This window comes from Prionailurus viverrinus, unplaced genomic scaffold (assembly GCF_022837055.1).
Source record: "Prionailurus viverrinus isolate Anna unplaced genomic scaffold, UM_Priviv_1.0 scaffold_49, whole genome shotgun sequence".
In the NCBI taxonomy this organism is placed as follows: domain Eukaryota; kingdom Metazoa; phylum Chordata; class Mammalia; order Carnivora; family Felidae; genus Prionailurus; species Prionailurus viverrinus.
Genome location: NW_025927612.1, coordinates 864,442 through 887,484, shown reverse-complemented (window position 1 = coordinate 887,484; position 23,043 = coordinate 864,442). Strand labels below are relative to the sequence as shown.

The 23,043-nt window shown below is 57.1% G+C and overlaps 1 protein-coding gene across 3 annotated transcripts in view; it reads left to right on the top strand.

The window, feature by feature from the left end:
• The window catches only part of PDZD4 (PDZ domain containing 4), a 30,921-nt gene extending 8,844 nt beyond the window's left edge, over positions 1–22,077 (top strand). The window contains exons 2-8 of one of the 3 annotated variants that reach the window (XM_047847541.1): positions 16,472–16,707; positions 17,666–17,756; positions 18,269–18,367; positions 19,345–19,407; positions 19,893–19,994; positions 20,272–20,382; positions 20,557–22,077. In XM_047847541.1, the coding sequence (XP_047703497.1) occupies positions 16,472–16,707; positions 17,666–17,756; positions 18,269–18,367; positions 19,345–19,407; positions 19,893–19,994; positions 20,272–20,382; positions 20,557–22,077 (2,223 nt within the window). Of the gene's footprint in view, positions 1–16,471; positions 16,726–17,665; positions 17,757–18,268; positions 18,368–19,344; positions 19,408–19,892; positions 19,995–20,271; positions 20,383–20,556 lie in introns of all 3 variants that reach the window. The other 2 variants (XM_047847540.1, XM_047847542.1) reach the window with 2 other exon arrangements.
• Positions 22,078–23,043: the final 966 nt, after the last annotated feature.

The window sequence follows — 23,043 nt, the reverse complement described above, 5'->3', positions numbered from 1 at the left end:
CACCCAAAGCTTGATCTTGACGATGACCTCAGGAATTGCTTCGCGTTTTCACACAGGCTGCATGGGGTATCCTCCCTTCCCAGCACCTGAGGGGCCTGCTCGCAGCTAGAAGGGCACGGGAGCCGGGGCCGATGGTCAGATTACAGCAGACCCTGGGTGGCCACCACCCATCCACTCAGCAGCTTTGGGGTGGGAAGGGGTGAGAGGGAAGGAGAGACCCTTTGAACCATCTACCTGGTGTTTGAACCCCATTCAGGTGTGCGCGTGCATCCTTCCCGGTTCCTCGAGAGGGCGTCCTGGGCCAGTGCAACGCCACTGCGAGGCCCTTGTTGAAATGCAGACTCTGATTAAACGGGTCTGGGGCCTGAGATTCCGCGTTTCTCACAGGTGCTCAGGCGATGTCCATGCTGCTGGTGCTTGGACCGACCACAGCAAGTAGCAAGGACTTCTGGAAGAAATGGGGTAAATCAGTGAGGCCCTGAATCACATCAGCGCCACCTTACAATGCGATTGTTATAAACAAGAGGCAGGGCATCACCTTAGACCTACCAAACCAATTCCCAGGGGTCATTGCCCAACTGAGGTCCCCAGGGACATCGTCTACTTTTCTGTGCTGGGTGCAACTAACCAATCCTCCTCTCCCATCCACCCTTACCAACGTGCAGACAGCTGACATGGACACCCACACGTACACCGAACTACCAAACTATGAAGGCTTCTGGGAGGAAGCCCCCACCCATGCTTCCTTTTCTTTCTTTCTCCTGCCCCTGGGCAAGAAGGGGTGGGCACGATTATGGGGTTGGCTGTCCTGGTTTGTCCAGGCAGCCACGACCGGGGGCCTGCCAGTTGCCGGGCCAGTGACATCATGATGGAGCGTAATGCCGTGTCCCCGCTGGAATACAAACTAAGGACTTTTTTTTAGCCACTGATGCAATTCGTTTAGGCAAGGATCATCCTTGGATGGTAAAACCATTACATAAAGGTGGTCAGGGAACAAGATAGTCGTAGGGTCTCAAGGTATTACCCCAGGTTTCTTGTAAATTTGGAAGGGAAAAGGAGAGACCTGGCAGCCACGACCTTGACCACGTGATTAAACTAAATCAAGCCTCCCCAACAATAGGACAGCCTGATCCAGTACCTCCTGATGCTGTTGGTGGGGAGGGGGTAGAACCCAGCACTTTGTCAAAGCAGTTAAGCTGAATGTAAGGAGGGCAGATCCAGACTCTGGGGCTTTGTGCAAGGCAGCTGCCCTGCACTCTTCCAAGAGGTCAATGTCATGCAATTAAAACAACAACAACAACACAGAGTGGATAGATTGTTCTGAATTAAAAGATACTAGACACACAACAACCAAATGTAACGTGTGTGGCCTTGAGTGGATCACGGGTCCAGAAAGAAAAACAAACAAGCTTTAAAGGCATTAGTGGTACAATTGGAGAGATGTGGGAGCAGCTGATGATTGGGTCGTGCTAAATCCATGAGCATATTAAGGGTGTTGTGGTTTCTCCTGGAGTGGGAGCATTGGTGTTGGCACCTCCTTTGCAAAACGTGTGTGTAGAAAGGAGAGAGCAGGTGTCGCAGTGTGCACTCTGGGGGCCAGCTGCCTGAAGGGAATGCAGGTATCCGCTGTCAGATGTTGCGAGGGTCCTGTGGATTGACAAATTTCAAACTCCAGAGTTGGGAAAATAGGAACGAGGACTTGTGCTGGGCCATTGAAAAGAGAAGTGTGCAGAGAGCCTGCCCTTGGCTCAGGCCTCCTTTCTCTGGCTTCTCTTCCCGCCCCCCCCCCCCCCCGACGCTTTGTGTGGAGCTCGGTGTGGAGGTCCCCGTGACACTTCTCTGGGCCCTGGAAGCCAGAGACACAGGTACACCCAGGGTATACCCTTGGGCACTCGGGTCAGCCAGCCTAGAACCATTGATCAGGACTCAGGGCCCCAGGGCAGGGGGCAACTTCCGGCTTCTGCTCCCCCCCCCCCCCGCCCATTTCTTAATCCGCAGGTGGGGTTGGCGGAGTCCTCACGTAGCAGCCTACGGCCCCACTAGAAATTTATGTAGTTAACCCCCTACTCCCCGCGTTACCAAGAGTGGGAGGGGCCTTTAGCAGGCCCCGCCGGACACACAGGCCAGCGCTCCTTTCTCAGCCCCCTCCGCCCTCCTGCCTCCTCCTCGCCTTGCCCAGAGATGTCGGATCCCAGCACTTGGGACATGGCGAGGAACCCCCCACCGCGAGCCCCCGCACCGCTGCGCCCGGCTCCTTAGGTCAGGGCCTGGGGACTGGCTCCGGCCGGGGGTGGGGGGGTCGGGGTGTCGGAGGACCCGCGGCCCGCGCGGGAGGCGAGCGTGCCACCCCACCCGCGCGGCCGCCACCGCCACCGCCGCCCTCTTTGTCTGCGGCTCCGCGCCCGGGGGGCGGGGCGGGCGCGCCTGGGCCCCGCCCTCCGCCGCCCGGGGCGTCGCAGCCGGGGGCGGGGCGGGGCCGAGCCCTCCCCGCCGCGCGCGCGCGCGCGCGCGCGCGCCCCCCCCCCCCCCCCCATGCCCTGCAGCGGCCGGTCGGTCGGCCCGCTTCCCGCGCAGCCTTCGTCCGCCCCCGTGGCCCCCTCGCCTACTCCCGGCGGCCCCCACCCGTTCTCGAGGTCCGGTCCCCGCAGTCCTTCCCCCCACCCCCACCCCGCCGTCCTGGGCAGGAAGTTTCCCCCGTGCGAACCTCCCGTCGGCGTTCAGACCGCTCCGGTGTCTCGCCTGGTAAAATGCAAAGGCAGCGCTCTCCCGCAGCCCCCGGCCACTCCCACCCCATTCTTTGCAAAAGTTCCCCAAAGGCTGAGTCTCTACGGGGCCGAGCTTCAACCCCCCCCCCCCCCCCCCAGCCAGCTGGGTGCCCCCCTCTGCGGCGGTCCACCTCTTAACAAATGCAAATGCCAACGGTCAGTCCTTTCCTCCTCGTCGCTCTGTCCTGCTCTGATTCCCCCCTCCTCTCTGGCTGACCCGTAAACTCTGGGTCTCTCTCTCCACCCGCTCATGGTCCTCCATGGGCCTCTTTCCTTGTCTACGTTCAACCCCTCGTGGTCTCCTCCATCTCATGGTTTTATTTTATTAAATTCTTTTTTATTTTTAAGTAATGTCTGGGCCCAATGTAGGGCTCGAACCCACAACTCTGAGATCAGGAGTCACATCCTCTACCGACTGCGCCAGCCAGGCGCCCCATCTCATTTTAAATCAAGAACATTCCCTAGTTGAATTCCTTAACAGTGGTCACATGACAACCGGTTTGGTGGTTTGGGTTTGGGACACATGTAGGTGGAATGGGGCAATGGGGATGTCTGCATGTTTCAGGGGCTTCACATCAGAGACAAAAATTTTCCATTAATAAAACATGCCCACCTCCTGTGTTTACACCAACCCCTGCATCCTCCCCAGGGGTCCTCATTTCTGTGGCCTCTGGGGATCTAGGCGGCAGTCTTATATTTTTATTGTGGAAAAAAATATGACATAAAATTTACCGTGAGTGCCATGTATACATTCACAGTGTTGTGCAACCATCCCCACTGTTTATTTCCAGAACACGTCCACCATCCGAAAAGGGAACTTCATACCCATGAAACAGGCACTCCCATTCTCCCCTCCCCGAGCCCCCTGCAACCACTCATCTGCTTTGTGCAGATGAGTGTGATTTCCATTCATCTGGAATCATACAGTATGTGCCCTTTTGTGCCTCTGCCTTCGTTTCCCTGACTAGACTGTTCCCATCCATGTCGTAGCAGGTATCAGGACTTCATCCCTTTATGTGGCTGAATGACCCGCTGTGTGGGTGTTACTGCACTGTGTTTATCCATCTGTTGGTAGACATTTACGGTGCTTCCAAATTTTGGCGATTATGAATAGTGCTGCTCTGAACATTTGTGTACGAGTTTTTGTTTGGATGCCTGTTTTCCATTCTTGTGGGATTGCTGGGTCATATGGTAACTCTAGACTTTTCCACATGCACTGCCCCATTTTACATTCCCACAAGCAATGTGTGAGAGTTTCATTTTTCCACATCCTCATCAACATTTCTTTTCCATTGCTTTTTAGATCTTATTTTTTAATTTTTTAAAAGTAATCTCCACATCCAATGTGGCGCTCGAACTCATGACCCCGAGATCGAGAGTCGCATGCTCTTCCGACTGGGCCAGCCAGGCGTCCCTCTTTTCCATTTTTTAATTCCACCTAACCCTAGTGGGGCGGGTGAGGCTGTATGCTCTAGATATGCCCTTTCCTGATGATGGGTGATGTCAGGCACTCTCTCTTGCGCTTGCTGGGTGTCCTTCCTCCCACCCTGTCCCTTGTCCCGAGCCCAGCAGCAGGTCCTGGCAGTCCCCATCTCCACTGCCACCTCCATGTCAGGCCAAGCTATCGTTATCTCTGGTCTGGGCCACTGTGGTTGCCTGCTGGTCTTTCCCCTGCCGCCACTTGGTCCCCTGCTCCGTGCTCCTCACGGAGGCCATGACGATGGCCGGCCTCTCCTGTGTGTGCGCGTTATTCTCTGGGAGCACCAAGGGCTTAGTGATGCCTGGAATGTTCTTCAAAGTCCCTCCCGTGGCCGCCTCCTTGTCATCATTCAGGTCTTGTGCCAGTATCCCCAGGGAGACCGTCCCCACTTCAGCATTTTCTCCCACATAACTCAGTGGGATGAGTTATGCAGCCCGATGGCTGGTTTCTTGCCTGGGTTCTGCCCTGGGGCACCAGCCTCCCCTGCCCCAAGGGATCACGTCTGCCTCATTCATGGCTGTTCTTCCAGTCCTCCCAGTGTTCTGATGAGTGTTAGTCTGGGGAAGGCTGTGGGCCTGCTGCGCTCGGGAACACATGCCCTCTTCCTTCCAGTGGTTCCCAGCTGACTGAGGACACAGAGGGTCATTTATGCACCCATAACCCTGTGCTGAGCTCATCTGCTGGGCTGTCTGCCGCGGAGCTCCTGACATGCGCTTTGCCCCCTTCCCCTCCCAACGTCTTCCCACAGCCTGAAGCAGTCAGCTTCTGGACGGGTGCCCTGGGGCAGAGGGGAGCCCTCCCTGCTGCCTGGGCCCCCTTCTCCACTGTCCCTCTGTTTCCTGGAGAAGCCACTTGGAGACAGCGCAGGTTTGGGCCTGGAGTCCCTTGTCTTCAGCCCCCTGGGAACGAGAGAATGCAGTGGGCAGTGGCCTAGTCGCCCAGACCCACTTCCATACAGCCTCTGACGCCCCACTCCCCTTCCTTGCTCACTCCCAACACCCCTGATTGCCAGAAAGTTCTTCCCACCCCCACCAAAACTCCCTCCTGACTCTCCTTTATTTTTATTTTATTTACTTTTTAATTTACAACCAAGGTAGCATCTAGTGCAATAATGATTTCAGGAGTAGCATCCAGTGATGCATGCCCTACATATAACACCCAGTGCTCATCCCAACAAGTGTCCTCCTTAATGCCCTTGCCCAATAAGCCCATCCCCACACCCATGATCCCTCCAGCAAACCCTCAGTTTGTTCTCTATTTTTAATAGTCTCTTGTGTTTTCTCCCCTCCCTGTTTTTATATTATTTTTGTTTCCCTTCCCTTACGTTCGTCTGCTTTGTCTCTTAAAGTCCTCATATGAGTAAAGTCATATGATATTTGTCTTTCTCTGACTGACTAATTTCACTTAACATAATACCCTCCAGTTCCATCCACGTAGCTGCAAATGGCAAGATTTCATTTTTTTTTTCAACATTTTTATTTATTTTTGGGACAGAGAGAGACAGAGCATGAACGGGGGAGGGGCAGAGAGAGAGGGAGACACAGAATCGGAAGCAGGCTCCAGGCTCCGAGCCATCAGCCCAGAGCCCGACGCGGGGCTCGAACTCACGGACCGCGAGATCGTGACCTGGCTCAAGTCAGACGCTTAACCGACTGCGCCACCCAGGTGCCCCAAGATTTCATTCTTTTTGATTGCCGAGTAATACTCCCTTGTCTATAGACCACATCTTCTTTATCCATTCATCCATCGATGGACATTTAGGCTCCTTCCGTACTTTGGCTATTGTTGATAGTGTTGCTATAAACATGGGGGTGAATGTGTCCCTCCGAAACAGCATACCTGTATCCATTGGATAAATGCCTAGTAGTGCAATTGCTGGGTCGTAGGGTAGTTCTATTTTTAGTTTTTTGAGGAACCTCCATACTGTTTTCCAGAGTGGCTGCACCAGCTTGCATTCCCACCAGCAATGCAAAAGAGATCCTCTTTCTCCGCATCCTCGCCAACACCTGTTGTTGCCTGATGTGTTAATGTTAGCCATTCTGACAGGTGTCAGGTGGTATCTCATTGTGGTTTTGATTTGTATTTCCCTGATGATGAGTGATGTTGAGCATTTTTTCATGTGTCGGTTGGCCATCTGGATGTCTTCTTTGGAGAAGTGTCTATTCATGTCTTTTGCCCATTTCTTCATTGGATTCTTTGTTTTTTGGGTGTTGAGTTTGATAAGTTCTTTATAGATTTTGGATACTAACCCTTTATCTGATATGTCATTTGCAAATATCATCTCCCATTATGTCAGTTGCCTTTTAGTTTTGCTGATTGTTTCCTTTGTTGTGCAGAAGCTTTTCGTTTTGATGAGGTCCCAGTAGTTCATTTTTGCTTTGGTTTCCCTTGCCTCCGGAGACGTGTTGAGTAAGAAGGTGCTGCGGCCCAGGTCAAAGAGGTTCTTGCCTGCTTTCTCCTCGAGGATTTTGATGGCTTCTTGTCTTACATTGAGGCCTTTCATCCATTTTTAGTTTATTTTTGTGTCTGGTGTAAGAAAGTGGTCCAGGTTCATTCTTCTGCATGTCGCTGTCCAGTTTTCCCAGCACCACTTGCTGAAGAGACTGTCTTTATTCCATTGGATAGCCTTTCCTGCTTTGTCAAAGATTAGTTGGCCATACGTTTGTGGGTCCATGTCTGGATTCTCTATTCTGTTCCATTGATCTGAGTGTCTGTTCTTGTGCCAGTACCATACTGTCTTGATGATTACAGCTTTGTAACACAGCTTGAAGTCCAGGATTGTGATGCTCCCAGCTTTGGTTTTCTTTTTCAAGATTGCTTTGGCTATTTGGGGTCTTTTCTGGTTCCATACAAAGTTTAGGAGTGTGTGTTCTAGCTCTGAAGAATGCTGGTGTTATTTTGATAGGGATTGCATTGAATATGTAGATTGCTGTGGGTAGTATTGACATTTTTAACAATATTTGTTCTTCCTAACCAGGAGCATGGAATCTTTTTCCATTTTTTTGTGTCTTCTTCAATTTCTTTCATGAGCTTTCTATAGTTTTCAGGATATAGATTTTTCACCTTTGGTTAGGTTTATTTTTAGGTATTTTATGTTTTTGGTGCAGTTGTAAATGGGATCAATTCCTTGATTTCTCTTTCTGTTGCTTCATTATTGGTGTATAGGAATGCAGTTGATTTCTGTGCATTGATTTTATATCCTGCGACTTTGCTGAATTCATGGATCAGTTCTAGCAGTTTTTTGGTGGAATCTTTTGGGTTTTCCATACAGAGTATCATGTCCCCTGTGAAGAGTGAAAGTTTGAATTCCTCCTGACCGATTTGGATGCTTTTTATTCCTTTGTGTTTTCAGATTGCTGAGGCTAAGCCTTCCAGTACTATGTTGAATAACAGTGACGAGAGTGGACATCCCTGTGGTGTTCCTGACCTTAGGGGGAAAGCTCTCACTTTTTCCCTATTGAGGAGATATTAGCCATAGGTCTTTCATATATGGCTTTTATGATCTCGAGGTATAATCATTCTCTCCCTACTTTCTTGAGGGTTTTTATCAAGAAAGGATGCTGTATTTTGTCAAATGCTTTCTCTGCATCTATTGAGAGGATCAAGATCACATGATCTTGTCCTTTCTTTTATTGATGTGATGAATCACATTGATTGATTTGCAGATATTGAACCAGCCCTGCATCCCGGGTATAAATCCCACTTGGTTGTGGTGAATAATTCTTTTAATGTGTTGTTGGATCTGGTTGGCTAGTATCTTGTTGAGGATTTTTGCATACGTGTTCATCAGGGAAATTGGTCTGTAGTTCTCCTTTTTAGTGGGGTCTTTGTGTGGTTTTGGAATCAAGATAATGCTGGCTTCATAGAATGAGTTTGGAAGTTTTCCCTCCATTTCTATTTTGTGTAACAGCTTCAAAAGAATAAGTGTTTACTCTTCTTTAAATGTTTGGTAGAATTCCCCTGGAAAGCCATCTGGCCCTGGTCTCTGGTTTCTTGGGAAATTTTTGGTTACTGACTCAATTTCTTTACTGGTTATGCCGACCCTCCTTTAAAGCCTGGGTTGTGCCCTAGTCACATCTTGTCTCCTCACCCCACTACCTGACTGGCTACCCCAAGCCTGTCCACCCCCTGGTGGGGAGGGGTCCCACCCCTGCCACCTGGCTTGCATTGAGGGGCTGGGGTGGGCATTGTGGGTGGGATGGGCATGGGCTCCTTCTGAAGGCAGACCTGGGGGCCTGTCTGCTCTGCCTCCCTGCCTCTTGGCTGGTGCTTACGGAATCAGTGCTCTCTCCCAACCCCAGGGCCCTCCTGTCATCTTCTGCTGAGACACTGGGACCCACACCTTGGTCACCCACAGAACACCTTCCATAAATCCCACCTTAGAGGGAGCCAGTAGGGAGCAGGCAGAGGGGGCTGGGCCAGGGGAATGGGGGGGGGGGTGTCTGCTCAATCCTGTCCTGTCCCCCTAGTTAGCCTCTTTTTTTTTTAATTTTTAAAAATGTTTTATTTATTCTTGAGAGAAAGAGAGACAGAGCATGAATGAGGGAGGGGCACAGCAAGAGAAGGACACAGAATCTGAAGCAGGCTCCAGGCTCTGAGCTGTCAGCACAGAGCCCAACGCGGGGCTTGAACTCACAAACCATCAGATTGTGACCTAAGCCGAAGTCGGATGCTCAACCGACTGAGCCACCCAGGCACCCCCCGCCCCTAGTTAGCCTCTTGAGGCTAACTGGCCAGCTCCGTGGTCAGGCCCTTCCGTCTTCTGGAGCCCATTTCCCAGTGGCCCCTGCGGTGGGTGTGGGGCCCTCTCGGCCACTTCGTCTAGGGGGTGGGTAGCTGTGATCCATCCCCCCCACCTGGGCCCACAGCCCGAGGGCCCCCCGGGGCCTCCTTCACTCCCTCTGGGACTCCAGGCACCTGGAAGCCGCCTCTTCCTTTTGTGGGACACCCAGGCAGGGCAATGAAGGCAGTAGAGGGACAAAGGAGTGTCTCCTGAGTCTCGTCGGATCGGATCGGGTGTGGATGTGGAGTGTGATGTAACTTCATTACTACCACTCTCCTTTAATCGGCACCCAAGGGGCTGGAGCCTGGAGGCTGCAGTCCCCGCTCGGGCTTCCCAGGAGCCAGGAGCACAAACCAGAGCCTGCCACCGAGTCTGGAGCCGTGGGGAAACTGAGGAAAGCTCGGAACATATCACAGGCCACGTTGTTTCTGTATGTTTTCTCTCTGATTATAAAGGTGATGTTCATCGGAGAAAGTACTATAAAAAACAAAAGAGAGAAGAATCCCCTGTAAATCCATCTCCAAGATACAACCACTGCTAACGCTTTTCTATTTTTGTGAATTTCCTGATAGTCTTTAAAGAAAGTATTGTGTAACGTTGAACCCATTTGCACATACACACGTACGAGTGAAAACTCAGCCAGCCACCCGTCCCTCCCTGCCTCTGTCCGAGCTGGGCTGCCTCCTACTCACTGAGACCCTTGCTCCCAGAATTGGGGTCACACTGCTTTAAGCAGATCTTTTTGCTTAATATTTTATCGTGAGAATTTTCCAGCCACGTTCTTTTTTTTTTTTTTTAAGTTTATAAGCACTTTTTCCCCCCAAAACAGTATAGGCATGTTGTATACAGTTTGGGAAAAGGGGGAAAAAAATCTCAGATTTCCCTCGCACAGTGTTTTTATATATTCTTTCTCAGCCTTTGTCCATAAACAGATATTTTATAAGGTAGGCCTCAGAGTTCCCATGTCATTTTATATCTTTTTTTGAGAAACAGGCTTGCTGTTGGCAGACTGTGGTAGGGCAGCCGTATGCTTCAGTGAGGTCGACACTTCATACCGAAGATCGTTGTAAAGGTTTTGCCACTAAAACGAATTTTGGTACCTCAACGAGTTCAGTATAGAATGACCTCAGGGCCCGGCAGTTGCACTCCTAGGCATACACCCCAAAGATCTGAAAACAGGGACTCAGACGAAAAGTTGCACACAGGGGTGCACGGCAGCACTGTTTGCAGTGGCCCCAAAGTGCAAACAACCCAGTGTCTACTGACGGATGAACAGGCCAGCGAAATGTGGTCCCTGCATTTGGGGGACCAGTAGGGAATATTCAGCCGTAGACAGAATGGAGTGCCGATGCCTCCTGCAGCCTCGCGGGAACCTATAAACCATGCTAAGGACATTGTTCAGTTGCATTTATGTGTGGACAGAAAAGAGAGCGGTAGGGGCTGGGGTGAATGTGGAGACAAGGGGCAGGGGGTCACCTTCCGGGGGGATGAAAATGTGCCAGAACGAGATACAGGCTGTGGTTACAGAAAAATGTGAATGAGCTAAGTGCCACTGAAGTGTATACCTAAAAACTTGTTTTAGTTTATTTAGTTTTGAGAGACAGAGAGAGAGAGAGAGAGAGAGCAGGAGAGGGGCACAGAGAGAGAGGGACAGAGAGAATCCCAAGCAGGCTCCACACTGTCAGCACAGAGCCCGATGTGGGGCTCACACTCAGGAACTGTGAGATCATGACCTCAGCCAAAGTCAAGAGTTGGACGCTTAACCGACTGACTGCCCCACCCCCCCAGGCACCTCTGAAGTGCACCCTTTAAAATGGTAAAAATGGTAAATGTTGTGTTAGGTATATTTTACAGCAACACAAAAAACTATGCTGCTCTGCACAGCCTTGTAATTCACGTGCTGTCATTATCATTTAGAATCTACTACTTAGAGATGATTTATTGGATCAAAGGGGAAATGATGAACATTTTCAAGATTCTTTAGAGTTATTAACAAATTTCTCCAGAAAGTTTCCCCTTTTAACAGCAGGTGAGATTCAGACAGAGTGTGTGACTGGGCGACAGGGTCAGCCAGGATGAGGGAACCCTTAGTGCCGTGGGGTCTGCGAGGGGCCACTGTCCTTGGGACCTGTGGAGCCGGGGCTTGCCAGGTGCTTTGGTGTCTGGGGACCCAGGGCAGCGAGTGCTCTCCCAGTGTGTAAACGGGAACCGGGCCACATGCTAGGAGAGTGTGAGGGCCGCCTGGGCCACATTAGAGCAACGGGCGCACCTCCAAGGCTTCGATCCCCTCTCCCCACCATGTAAGTGGAGTGACTTCCAGCTCAGCCTTGGGTTGGAGCGGCAGGTCTCTGGCCAACCCGCCTGGGCCCATGTCGGCAGCGGGGACCGGCTCCGTGTGTGCGGAGTCCTCAAGCAGGGAGCACCGAGTCGCTCTCTGGAGGGGCAGTGCTTGACGATCCGCTGGCTTTGTGAGCGCACCGTGACACCAGCGGGATTGGCAGTTGGGGGGGGGAGGCGTTGAGGTGGGCTTCGGGCGTGTGTGGGTGTCGCAAGACGAAGTGGATTTCTTCTGGATTGTTCCAAAGGCGGGAGGTTTGTACTTGATGAAGGCAGCATCTTCTAATAGACTTTCTGACAACGAGCATGGCCAGCAAGCACCGCTCTCCCCAGATCAGAAGTGGCATTGCCAGTGTGATCCTAATTGTGGATTCCCTCTGGATAGAAGGCTCCCTGGCCTGGTGGGAGAGACAGACGTAGAAGCAGAGCTGAGGGCCACCTCGGAGGCTCGGGTGGGGCCCCTAGGGGCCTGGCTTCCCCTCCGAGCTGTGGATGAGGACGTCTCGCCTGCCTGTGGGGAGTCGAATCGCAGGCCTGTCAGGCCATGTCCACATGCTGGGTCTCCTTTTTGTCCCGGGGTTTTCGTTGGGCCTTTCGTGGCGCCCTCAGCATGCGTCTGCTTGCCAGCGAGTGTGACTCTTCGGCCAGGGATGGATGCACCTGGCACCTGTCCTTGCGTGGGTGTGGGTGACAGGAGGGAGCCAGGCGGTGATGAGTGGCTACGGGGGGGAGGAAAGAAGGATGTGTGAGGCGGGGGACGGAGGAGACCGAATGATAGAGGCTCACCCAGCTTTAAGCAGGGGCATGGCGGGGGAGGGAGGGGAGGAGGAGACCCTCTGGAAGGAGAAGGGGATTCAACACAGGGTCAAAACCCGCCCCCCTACCACCGAGCCCTAGCGCCCACCCACACACGCCACCCGCTCCCACTCCCCACCCACAAAGGCCACCCTCACGCACGCTCTACCCACACCCCTATGCCCGTTCCCACCCACCCACACTCACATGCCCCCAGCCCTCACCCCTGCCACCCTCGTGGGCACCTACTTCCCACGTCCCCCCCAACCGCTGCTTGTATAGAAAGGACGGGCTTTCTTCCATGGTGGCCTGAGATGCCCCGGCGCTGGGCCCCCGCTTCCTCTGCTTCCCACTCGACGCGCTTGTGCGAGCACTCTGAACACAGCCTGGCACAGTCGCCCTTCGGCAAACCGGAGCGGCTCTCTGTCCCTGCTTTGTGGCTATTCGCAGTAACAGCCGTCAGGCCACCCAGCCCAGAAAGCTCCATGGCCCCAAGCCCCCCAGTGTCGCCCTCCAAGTAGGTGATGGCATCGCGAGCTGCCCAGCGGGCCTCCCTGCCCCCGGCTGCCCCTCCACACGCAACCGTTTTGAAATCTTTCTCAACTACAGAAAAGCTTCCAGCCGTCCGACCTCGCTTTTGGCCCGTTGGCCTCAGCGTCTCTCCCCTAAAAAGGCAGGTCCGAAGCCGCCTGCGCACACCCATCCCTGACCCCATTCTATTCCTTCCCTTGTGGGCGGATTTGGGTTTGTCATCCTAATGCCCGTTTTCTCCTACTGATACCCTTAATGAGCACAAGTGTTTCCATACACCACACGCACGAGCGAGCCCGATTCTTTGATCGATTCTACCCACGGCACATCCTTGGGCTGTTTCCCCGCATTGGCCATTGTGACACGATGCTGCTGACACCCCAGCGGCCAGAAGGGGCATCTTTCCAAATGCTTATGGCTTGCTTCGGGCTCCCTCTTCCGTGAGTGTTGGTTTTCCTGTTGAGTTGTTTGTATTTTCTTATTGTTTTGTTGGAAATCTTCTGTGTAACGCTCTGGGTAGTCCTTTATCGGTTCTATGCTTGTAAGGATCTTCTCACAGCCGATCTCTTTTCACCGTGCTTATGTCCTTTGTTCAAATTTATGTCTTTTCCATTCTTGCTTGTCTGTTTTGTAACCTTAAGAATTGCTTCTCTGTTGCAACATCATTGACATTGTTCTCTCGCCTCCGAGGTAGGCGATTTTGCTTTGTCCATTTAGGACTTTGATCCATTTTGGATCGCCTGTCGGGGGCTTGGAGTGTGGGCAGCAGGGGAGGAGCGGGAGTGGGTCCCGGGTGTCTCTGTGGGGACAGTCTCTGGCGTGTGTGCACGTTTGTGTGTGACCCGAGGAGGGGAATCTGAGGGCAAGCCGGCCTCGTTTCGGACAATGTTGAGGCTGGTGTGCACGACTTTCTCTAACTCGAGATGGCAGGATGAGGACAGGGCTTGAGGCAGGACGAGAAGAGGTCTTAACACAACACTGGGTCCTCACTGTGTGCCTGCCCCCGAGATACTCTGCCCATCCCCCACACTTCCGTAGCACCCCCCCCCCCCCCCGTGGCTCTCACCCCCTGTGGGAGGGGCTCATTTCTTACTGGTCACCGGCTGTCTCTGCCCTGCTTACCTTCATTGGCTTGGGGGGCCCACCCTGCGTGAGGAAGGGGAAAGAGAGGAGGCTGAAGGAACACACGGGTCAAAGGGAAGGCTGCTGGGCTGCCCAAGCGTCACTCTGATGACTCATGACCCATCTCTAGCGGCGCCCATCCTCCTGGTGACATCCCAGCCCACCCCGCATTCCCCTCCCCACTGTCTGGGCCCAGTTTCCATAGCAACGCTGCAGCCGGAAAACCAACAGATTCCAGGGAGAAAGACATTCCTGCATTTCTCAGTGTCACCTGAGCATCCTGTTGCACATTTGTGGCTCTGCTCCAGGAGTTCCGGGGAGACACCTACCCCTTGGAGATCCCGAGGACAGCCCAGCCCTGTTGCATTTTAGGGAAGCACTTGACTTAAGGGCGCTGGGGCGCTGGGAAGCGTCCGAAACAAAAAGCCCCACTTTGGAGCTGTTGCTAATTTCTGTGGTGCAAGTACTCCCATCACGGCCACCAGCGTGATGTCGCTGAACACGGAAAGAGATGCAGGTCCCGCGCCATTATGTAGGATGTCCTCTTTCCAGACACGTGACGCATTAGGAACCCTGAGAGTGCAAACAGGAAAGGGTAGGAAGATCATTAGACAGTCGTGAGCTTGGAGTACTGGCTGCCTTTGCTTGTAATATAATTCATTCCGTTGTAAGATTAGTTCATCAAAATGGCGATAACGGCCGTGTTTAACAAGGGGCTTGCAAATTTCCTGGCAGCTTCACAGTCAACTCTGCTAAGGGCTCCAGGGCCGTTCCTGCCATCCCTGTGTCTACAGGCTTTCCCAGACGGCCCTTTCCTCGCCTTTCCAATGCACACCTGCAGCGGGCCTCTCCCCTGCGCGCTCAGCCTTGACCCTGCAGCCTCTCGGGCCGTACCCGCCACATTCGGACACTTACCATTAGTTGCAAACCAATACCTTCTTGGCTGGTTTTTGTTTTCTTCTTTATGATTTTCTGTGTTTTTCGAATGCTCTACAATGAACCTGTGTTTCTTTGATGATTAGACCCGACTGATTAAAAAAATCTTTTCTGACTATGGAGAGTTTGGGGAGAGGGAGACCTAAATACTGAGGTTATTATTTACAAGGACATAATCAAGTAGCAGATAGGTAATTATTTGGGCTCCATGGCTCAGAGGAGCCACTGGTTGGCCAGGGGGCCCTAGGACTCCCTGTGCTTCCTAAGACGGCCTTCTCCTTGGAATGACAGCCAGGGCTTGATCTGTTATGCGGCAGCCAGAAGACACGATTTTGCAGTTGGGTTGGGCATCTGTGTGAAGAACCCCATCCCCCTGAGACACCCAGGGACAGAGGTGGCACTGTGGGAATTCGGAGACTGGGACCTGTGCCCAAGTGCGGCCCCTCCCCCCTCTTCTTGCTGAACCTCTGTCCTTGCACGGGTGCTGGGTCCGTGGGCCCTGCACTCTCCGTGCTGCCTTCACTTCCCCTTGCAAACCAGCCTCCCCTCTCCTTTCTCCTGATGCGGGCCAGGTGCCCCTGCTCGGGGAGCCTTCCCTACCCCCTTCCTAGATGGGGTGTGGCGGGCCCTGTGCTTCCTTGGTAGCAAAGGTCTGCTTCAGTGGCGACTCGCTGGGTGTGGCCGTTCGCAGTACCCCCACTAGTGCGTGTGCTCCCTTCCGTGAGCTGCCGCCGCCATTTCCCCTCCTTCTGGAACTGCTTCCCGATCTGCACCCTCCGCCCCTCACTGGCCTCGTGGCACGTGTCCTGAACAATGTCCGTGTCTGTTGGGGCCTCAGCCAGGGCCCACCCAGCGCACCCAGGCTGCTGCAGAAACGAGCAGAAACAAGCGGCCAGGCTGGGGCCGGCCCTTTGCCCCCGGTTGCCTTGAGGGCACACCTTGCTCCGCCCAGCGGGGCCCAGAGAGCACTCCACCCTCCGCCCACCACCCACCACCCAACACTGGGGGTCTCTTCCTGGAAGGCTGCAGCAGCCCAGCCTCCTTGAACACCGCCCCCAACTCTGACCACTACAGCCCCGTCTGGCTCATGACCTTGACTCACTCCCTCCCTTCTGCTCCCTCAGTTTCCTCATCTGCACAATGGTGGTTGGGGTCAGGATTCCGGGGGAGATGCACATCAAGGCACCAGAGAAATGGTGATGGTCTTGTAAGGGTCGCTTCCTTGGCACCTCCCTTAGGTTGCCTTGCAGTGTCAGGAGGGAGGCTCTGTGTGTCACCTTCTCTCTTCAGCAAGTCTGTCATTGCCTTGACGACACAGATCCTGTCCTTCGTGTCTGCGTGCTCTTTCCAGCCCTCCGGCCCGAGGCCATTTATTGACTGACTCCCGTTGGGAGAGGAATCAAGGTCTTCCTCTAGCCTTGCTGTCAGATGAGCTTCTAGACACCAGCTCTGGCCTCAGTACTGCCCGAAGGAGTGAGGAGGATGGAGGAGTGGGTGGCTTCTGCTGGAGGAGGGCCGGGGCGTGTTCCAGGGCGAGGGCAGAGCCCCCAGACCCAGTGCACGGTCGCCGGGGCTCCCCGAGCCCCGGACGGCACCGTGTAGGGCAGGGCGAAGGGGGCTCACTTGAGAATGAGGGTGGAGAGCCCACCCGCCACCGGTGGCAGGTGGCGGAGAGCGGGGCGGGGCTCGCCGCGTGCTCACGGGGGCGTGTCTCTGCCGCAGGTGAACGGGAAGGAGCTCTCCAAGCTGTCTCAGGAGCAAACCCTGGAGGCCCTGCGCTCCTCCAAGGAGCCCCTAGTGATCCAGGTGCTGAGACGCAGCCCCCGCCTCCGGGGGGACAGCTCGTGCCATGACCTGCAGCTGGTGGACAGTGGCACTCAGACCGACATCACCTTTGAGCATATCATGGCGCTGGGCAAGCTGCGCCCGCCCACCCCGCCCATGGTCATCCTGGAGCCGTACGTCCTGTCTGAGCTGTGAGTCGCCCTCAGGAGGGCCCCGGGCCCTGCCTCCAGAGAGGGCACGCCACCCAGACGCTGCCTTGCCGCAGCTCTGGGCACGGCAGGGAGACCCCGACTGGCCTGTCCTCTCAGGCGGGAAGCAGGCTCCTTGGCCTCCAGAGCTGACTGTGGCATCCACGGGCTCAGAAATTTCTAGGCTTCTAGCCTCAGGCTGGACAGCAGCCGGTGAAGGGACCAGGGGAGGCTGACATACAGGTTCCCTGTGGTAGCTACCCCAGGGCCAGGGGACTTTGCTGCCTCGGCCCTTCCTTCTTCCTCCTCTGTCCCCCTCTGCCGTCCATTGTCTTCTGCCTCTCAAGCCTCCCTCTCTGAATCTTCCACCATCCTGGTCTGTCCCATCCATCTCTTCGGCTTCTTTCTGGCCCGCTCAGAAGAAGGGCCTCTTGTCCAGGCCCGTGGCTCACTCCGCTAATCGAAACCCGGGCTGCAGGGAGGTAGTCCCGGGATCCCCTCCTCTGCCGAGAGCGAGGCCCCAGGCCGCCAGCAGCCACGCTTAGCCTTGGGGCCAGGAGGGCTGCCCCTGGAGGTAGAGCGGGCCCTCCTGCCCTCCCCAGCAGTCCTCTGGGGCCTGGATAACTCCTGGGGGCGTTGCATGAGCGGGGCCAGTGCCAGGTGGGAGGGACACCTGTAGTTTGGAGAAGTTGGTACCCTGTCGGCCGGTGGGGGCTGGGCGACGGGGTGGGGCGGGGTGGGGAGAGGTAGGCATGCCTGTGTCCTCAGTGCAGTCCCCTGCACACTCCTGTCCAAGAAGCATTCCCGGCCTTTGCATGGATGCATGTATGTAGCTCAGAAGCAGGGGCTCCGTGCTGAGCGCGCTGGGACCGGCCAGCCTGGGGGCTGAGGCTAGGGCGTGAGAAGACCAGATGGTTGGCCTGACCCCCCTTCTCCTGGGCAGCCCCCCCATCAGCCATGAGTATTATGACCCAGCGGAGTTCATGGAGGGCGGCCCACAGGAGGCAGACCGTATGGACGAGCTGGAGTATGAGGTGAGCCAGGCGGCCAGGCCGGGACAGGGCCCACAGCCAGCTCCAGGGGCCAGCCCCGGGATGGCTGTCTGTAGCCCGGCTCAGGCCTGGCTCCTGTTGTCTGCAGGCGGCCGAGCCTTGTGGCCCTTGCCCACGCGCGACTGGTGACTCAGGCTCACGGGCCAGGTTGGGTCAGGTTGGACTGAGTCGGGGAGGGCACGGGAGAGGTCCCTCAGCCAGTCCGTGTCAGCGAGTGTGTGTCCCACGCATGTCCGTGTCCCGTGCGTCCCGTGTGTCTTGTGTGTGTCTGGGCATTTCCCGGTAGGGTAGGCCGTGGCACACTCGCGCCCCTGGGGATGGCAAGAGAGACCCTCTGAGTTGGAGGCTGGAAGCTTGGCTCAGGTGATGTGCCGCTGCTGGGGGTGGGGCTGGGCCGTGGGGCTGGGCTGTGGCTGCCGGCCGTGCAGCACGCCTCCGCGCTCACACGTTCTGGGGGCTTCCTTCCTCCGCGCCCCCCATTCCCCGCATGGCAGGAGGTGGAGCTGTATAAGACCAGCCACCGAGACAAGCTAGGCCTGATGGTTTGCTACCGCACGGACGATGAGGAGGACCTGGGCATCTATGTTGGAGAGGTACGAAGGCGGGGCGCAGGAGTAGAGTGTTCTAGGAGGCGGTGGAGCCCCACGCCTCCTCCCTGTGTGCCAGGACATCAGGGCCAGACTCTGATGGTGTCCACCTGCACGGCACCAGCAGCGGGGGGAGGCACCGTGGTGGCGGGTGCTGACGCAGGGTCTGGCACGTGGAGAGTCCCCGCACCTACCCCTGTGGCCTGTCCTTGTCGCCCAGGGCACTGAGGCTGCGCCCAGGGCACTGAGGCTGCGCATAAAGAGCCGACCGCTGGGGATGGGGCCTGCTTAGCATCACATAGGGCAGCTGATGTCTTCCGTGTGTGTTCATCCCGGCAGCCCTCCCCAGGGGGGGGATGGGGACAGTGATGGGGACAGTGAGCGAGGCCGAAGTCCCAGCCAGGCTTTGTTCCCCTCCTACGCCCTGCAGCCAGCCTCTCCCGGTACTCACGGGATCCTTCTTCCCCACCGGCCCATGGCAGATGTCTGTGTGTCCACAGGAGGGTGGATGGCTCCCCAGCTGCCCCCCACGTGCTGGTAGCGCTCTGATCAAGTCAGCCTCCGTATGACTGTCTGACTGTCCACCAAGCCCCAGGGCTGATATTTTGGTGTGGACGTATGCGAGGGAAAGTGTCCGGCTGCCGCCATTTACCCAGCCAGTGACAGGTTTCCATGCAAAAAGAGTATACGAGTGCCAGCTGGGGGCATGGGCCTGGGCCTGGGGGTGGTGGCCAGGGGCTGGGAAGCTCTCGGCTGGCAAGTTCGTGGCTCGTGCTGGGGAGCGGTGACTAGCCCAAGACCCAGTTTTGTTCCTGCCTCCTGGAGCTTGGAAGCGTCTGGTCTGAGCTGCAGACGGAGCAAGCAAGGAGGAGGCTTCAGTTTGCTTTGGGGGTTTGGGGGTCCCCAAGGTGAGGCTGCCCCTTGCTACCCAAAGGGAACCTTAGTGAAGCGTGCCGGGCCACCGTGATGCATCTGCCTTGCAGGTGAATCCCAACAGCATTGCAGCCAAAGACGGCCGGATCCGCGAGGGCGACCGGATCATCCAGGTGAGCAGGGCCGGCAGGCCTGACCGAGGCCTTGCTGCCCTGGCCGCCCAGCTACCGGTCCATAGCCAGCCCCAGCTCTCTCCAGCTGTGCCTGAAACCAGGGAGAGAGCTGGGTCTCCTCCCTCTCCTGTACTGCTGCCCCTGGTGGCTCCCGTGTGCTCATGGGATCTGCTGGCATCGAGGAGGGCCTGTGCCGCTCTGGCACCTAGTCAGCCTCTCCATCCATCCTGCAGGCATGAGCACCCCCCCCCCCCCCCCCGTCCCACGCCACATTGTCCTCGGGGCACAAGTGCTCTTGCACGGGCCGGGCTGTCCTGGTCCTGAGCACCTTCCAGCCAGTTTCCATCCTGTCAGAGCTCCAGAGCCTTTCCTGGCTCACAGTGCTCTGCCTGGAGCTCCCTGCGAGGGCATCCGTGCAGTTCGGCCGGGGCCCGTGCCACAGCCAGCCCTGGCGTTCTTGTTGACGGTCCCTTGGCTTGTCACAGATAAATGGCGTGGACGTCCAGAACCGGGAAGAGGCGGTGGCCATTCTGAGCCAGGAGGAGAACACCAACATCTCGCTGCTGGTGGCCCGGCCTGAGAGCCAGGTGTGTGTGCCCGGTGGGATACTGTGGGACCCCTGGCATCGGGCTTCTGCCTTGGAAGCTGCTGATCTGTGACAAGGGCGAAGATATGCCAGCGGCCCGGCCCCGCTGGAGGGTGGGTAGTGTCTTTGGGGCGAGTCTGCCCTTCCGGCCTCGGATGGCTGAGTGTTCACCTTCACTGAGACCAGGAGGCCGGGTGTGAGGCCTAGAGGCCGCTGTGGGGGGCGGTGTCTGGGGAGGTCCTTAAAGCAGAGGGGACAGCACAGGCCTGTCTCTGCAGCTGGCAAAGCGGTGGAAGGACAGTGACCGGGATGACTTTCTGGATGACTTTGGCTCTGAGCATGAGGGGGAGCTGCGCGCACGGAAGCTGAAACCCCCCGCTGCCCAGCAGGTGAGGAAGGAGGCCGGAGGCGGGTCGCGGGGAGGGCATATGGGAGGCCGGGGGGGGGGGGGTGGCGGCGGGGGGCTGGACCCAAAGGCCCTTCCGACCCTCCGACCCTCCGACCCTCCGACCCTCCGGCCTCCGCGGGCCGCACGCTGAGTGGGGCTCGTCTTTCTGCCCCAGCTTGGCAACGAAGAGGAGAAAGGGGTCCCCGATGTGGGCACGGGCCTGAGCAACAGCCAGGAGCTGGACAGTGGGGTGGGCCGCACCGACGAGAGCACCCGCACCGAGGAGAGCTCCGAGCACGACCTGCTGGGCGACGAGCCCGCCAGCGCCGCCGACACCCCCGGGGCCCTGCGCAAGAGCCGTGACCTGCACTTCAGCATGGACTCCCTGCTGGCCGAGGGGGCAGCGCTGGGTGGGGGCGACCTCCCGGGCCTCACGGAGGAGGAGTACGAGCGCTACCGCGAGCTGCTGGAGATCAAGGGCCACCTGGAGAACGGCAACCAGCTGGGCCTCCCCTTCCCCAGGGCGTCTGGCGGCGGCAACAGCGCCCTGGATGTGAACCGCAACGAGAGCTTGGGCCACGAGATGGCCATGCTGGAGGAGGAGCTGCGACACTTGGAGTTCAAGTGCCGCAACATCCTGCGGGCGCAGAAGATGCAGCAGCTGCGTGAGCGCTGCATGAAGGCCTGGCTGCTGGAGGAGGAGGGTCTCTACGACCTGGGGGCCGGCGAGCCCAAGAAGCACGAGCTGTCGGACATCTCCGAGCTGCCAGAGAAGTCGGACAAGGACAGTACCAGCGCCTACAACACCGGGGAGAGCTGCCGCAGCACCCCGCTGCTCGCAGAGCCCCTGCCGGAGAGCCCCCTGCGGCGGGCCACCGCCGGCAACTCCAACTTGAACCGGACCCCTCCCGGCCCCGCCGGCCCCACCCACCCCAAGGCAGCCCCTCCGCAGGGGAGCCCCGCCAAGTTCCGATCTCTCTCCCGGGATCCCGAGCTGGGCCGGAGACCGCACTCGGAGGAGCGAGTCCGCCGGAGCCCCAAGCCAGGCGTGACCCTGGAGCGCGTGGGCCCTGAAGGCAGCCCTTACCTCTCGCGGCGCCACCGCGGCCAGGGCCAAGAGAGCGAGCACTACCACAGCTGTGTGCAGCTGGCCCCGCCGCGCGGCCTGGAAGAGCTGGGCCACGGGCCCCTCACTCTGGCCGGCGGCCCCCGGGTGGGCGGGGCAGCGGCGGCCACCGAAGCCCCCCGCATGGAGTGGAAGGTCAAGGTGCGCAGCGATGGGACCCGCTATGTGGCCAAGCGGCCGGTGCGCGATCGCCTCCTCAAAGCCCGGGCCCTGAAGATCCGGGAGGAGCGCAGCGGCATGACCACCGACGATGATGCGGTGAGCGAGATGAAGATGGGCCGCTACTGGAGCAAGGAGGAGCGGAAGCAGCACCTGATCCGGGCCCGGGAGCAGCGGAAGCGGCGCGAGTTCATGATGCAGAGCCGGCTGGAGTGCCTGCGGGAGCAGCAGAACGGCGACAGCAAGGCCGAGCTCAACATCATTGCCTTGAGCCACCGCAAAACCATGAAGAAGCGGAACAAGAAGATTCTGGACAACTGGATCACCATCCAGGAGATGCTGGCCCACGGCACTCGCTCCGCCGACGGCAAGCGGGTCTACAACCCTCTGCTCTCCGTCACCACTGTCTGAGCCCCGCTGTGCTCCGGGGCAGGCCTTCTGCCCCCCTCCCCCCTCCAGGTCCAGGGAGCCTCCCAAGACCCTGTCCCCTGCTCTCCCTTAGAATCTAGTGTGTGTCTGTGTGTACGCACGGCGTGTGTGCACCTGTCTTTGTGTGTGTGCACAGGACCTTGTTGCCAGAGAGAAGCCCCCGAGGAGAAGGGATGCCTCTCTCCACCGGCTACTTCCTGCTCTCCAAGCACAGCGGCCACGTCGCCAGCTGGCACGGGGGACAACCTTTCCGCTGTGTGCCGGCCACGTGTGCCTAACGCGAGCGCAGGCACACGCACGCGCACACGCAGTCCCCTCTCCGGAGCTCTCGGCGTGGGTACTTGGGGGCGTGGGTACTTGGGGACGGGAAAGGACTGAAAAGGAGAGACGAAGAGGACTGTCCTAAGCACAAGAGAATGCCTGGCTGTGAAGCTGAGCACGGCCTCGCCCCCTGCCGGGAGACTTGGTTATTTGTAGACAAAGGCACCCCTGAGTTTTGTGGTTTTTCTCCCTTTCTGTGCTTGCCGGTTGTTGTTTTTCTGTTTTGTGGACTTGCCCTGGGGGCTGGCGGCTCCTTCAGGCGGCCTGACAAAGCGGAACCCCCAGTGATGGCTGGGAAGGAGGTGGGGGGGGGGGGAAGGAAGAGAGGGAGGGCTGGGGCAGGGGGAGGGAAGGGTCGGGGAAGAAGGGGAGAAGGGGAAGCAGCTTTCTTGGTGGTCTCCGCCGTGAGGTGTGGGGATGGGCAGCCTTCGATGCGGCCTGCGAGGCCCACTCTGGAGCCCACGTCCTTCCCCGATGACCGAGGGAGAGCCAAGATGGAAGTAGCAGTGGAAGAACTCAGTGACAAGACCCGTGCTGACCTTAGGGAGCGGCCGCACCCAAGAGGGACGGGCCGCCCAGCCGGGTTGCCTGGGGAGAAGACGCTCCCTAAGTGTGGACCCGGCCCAG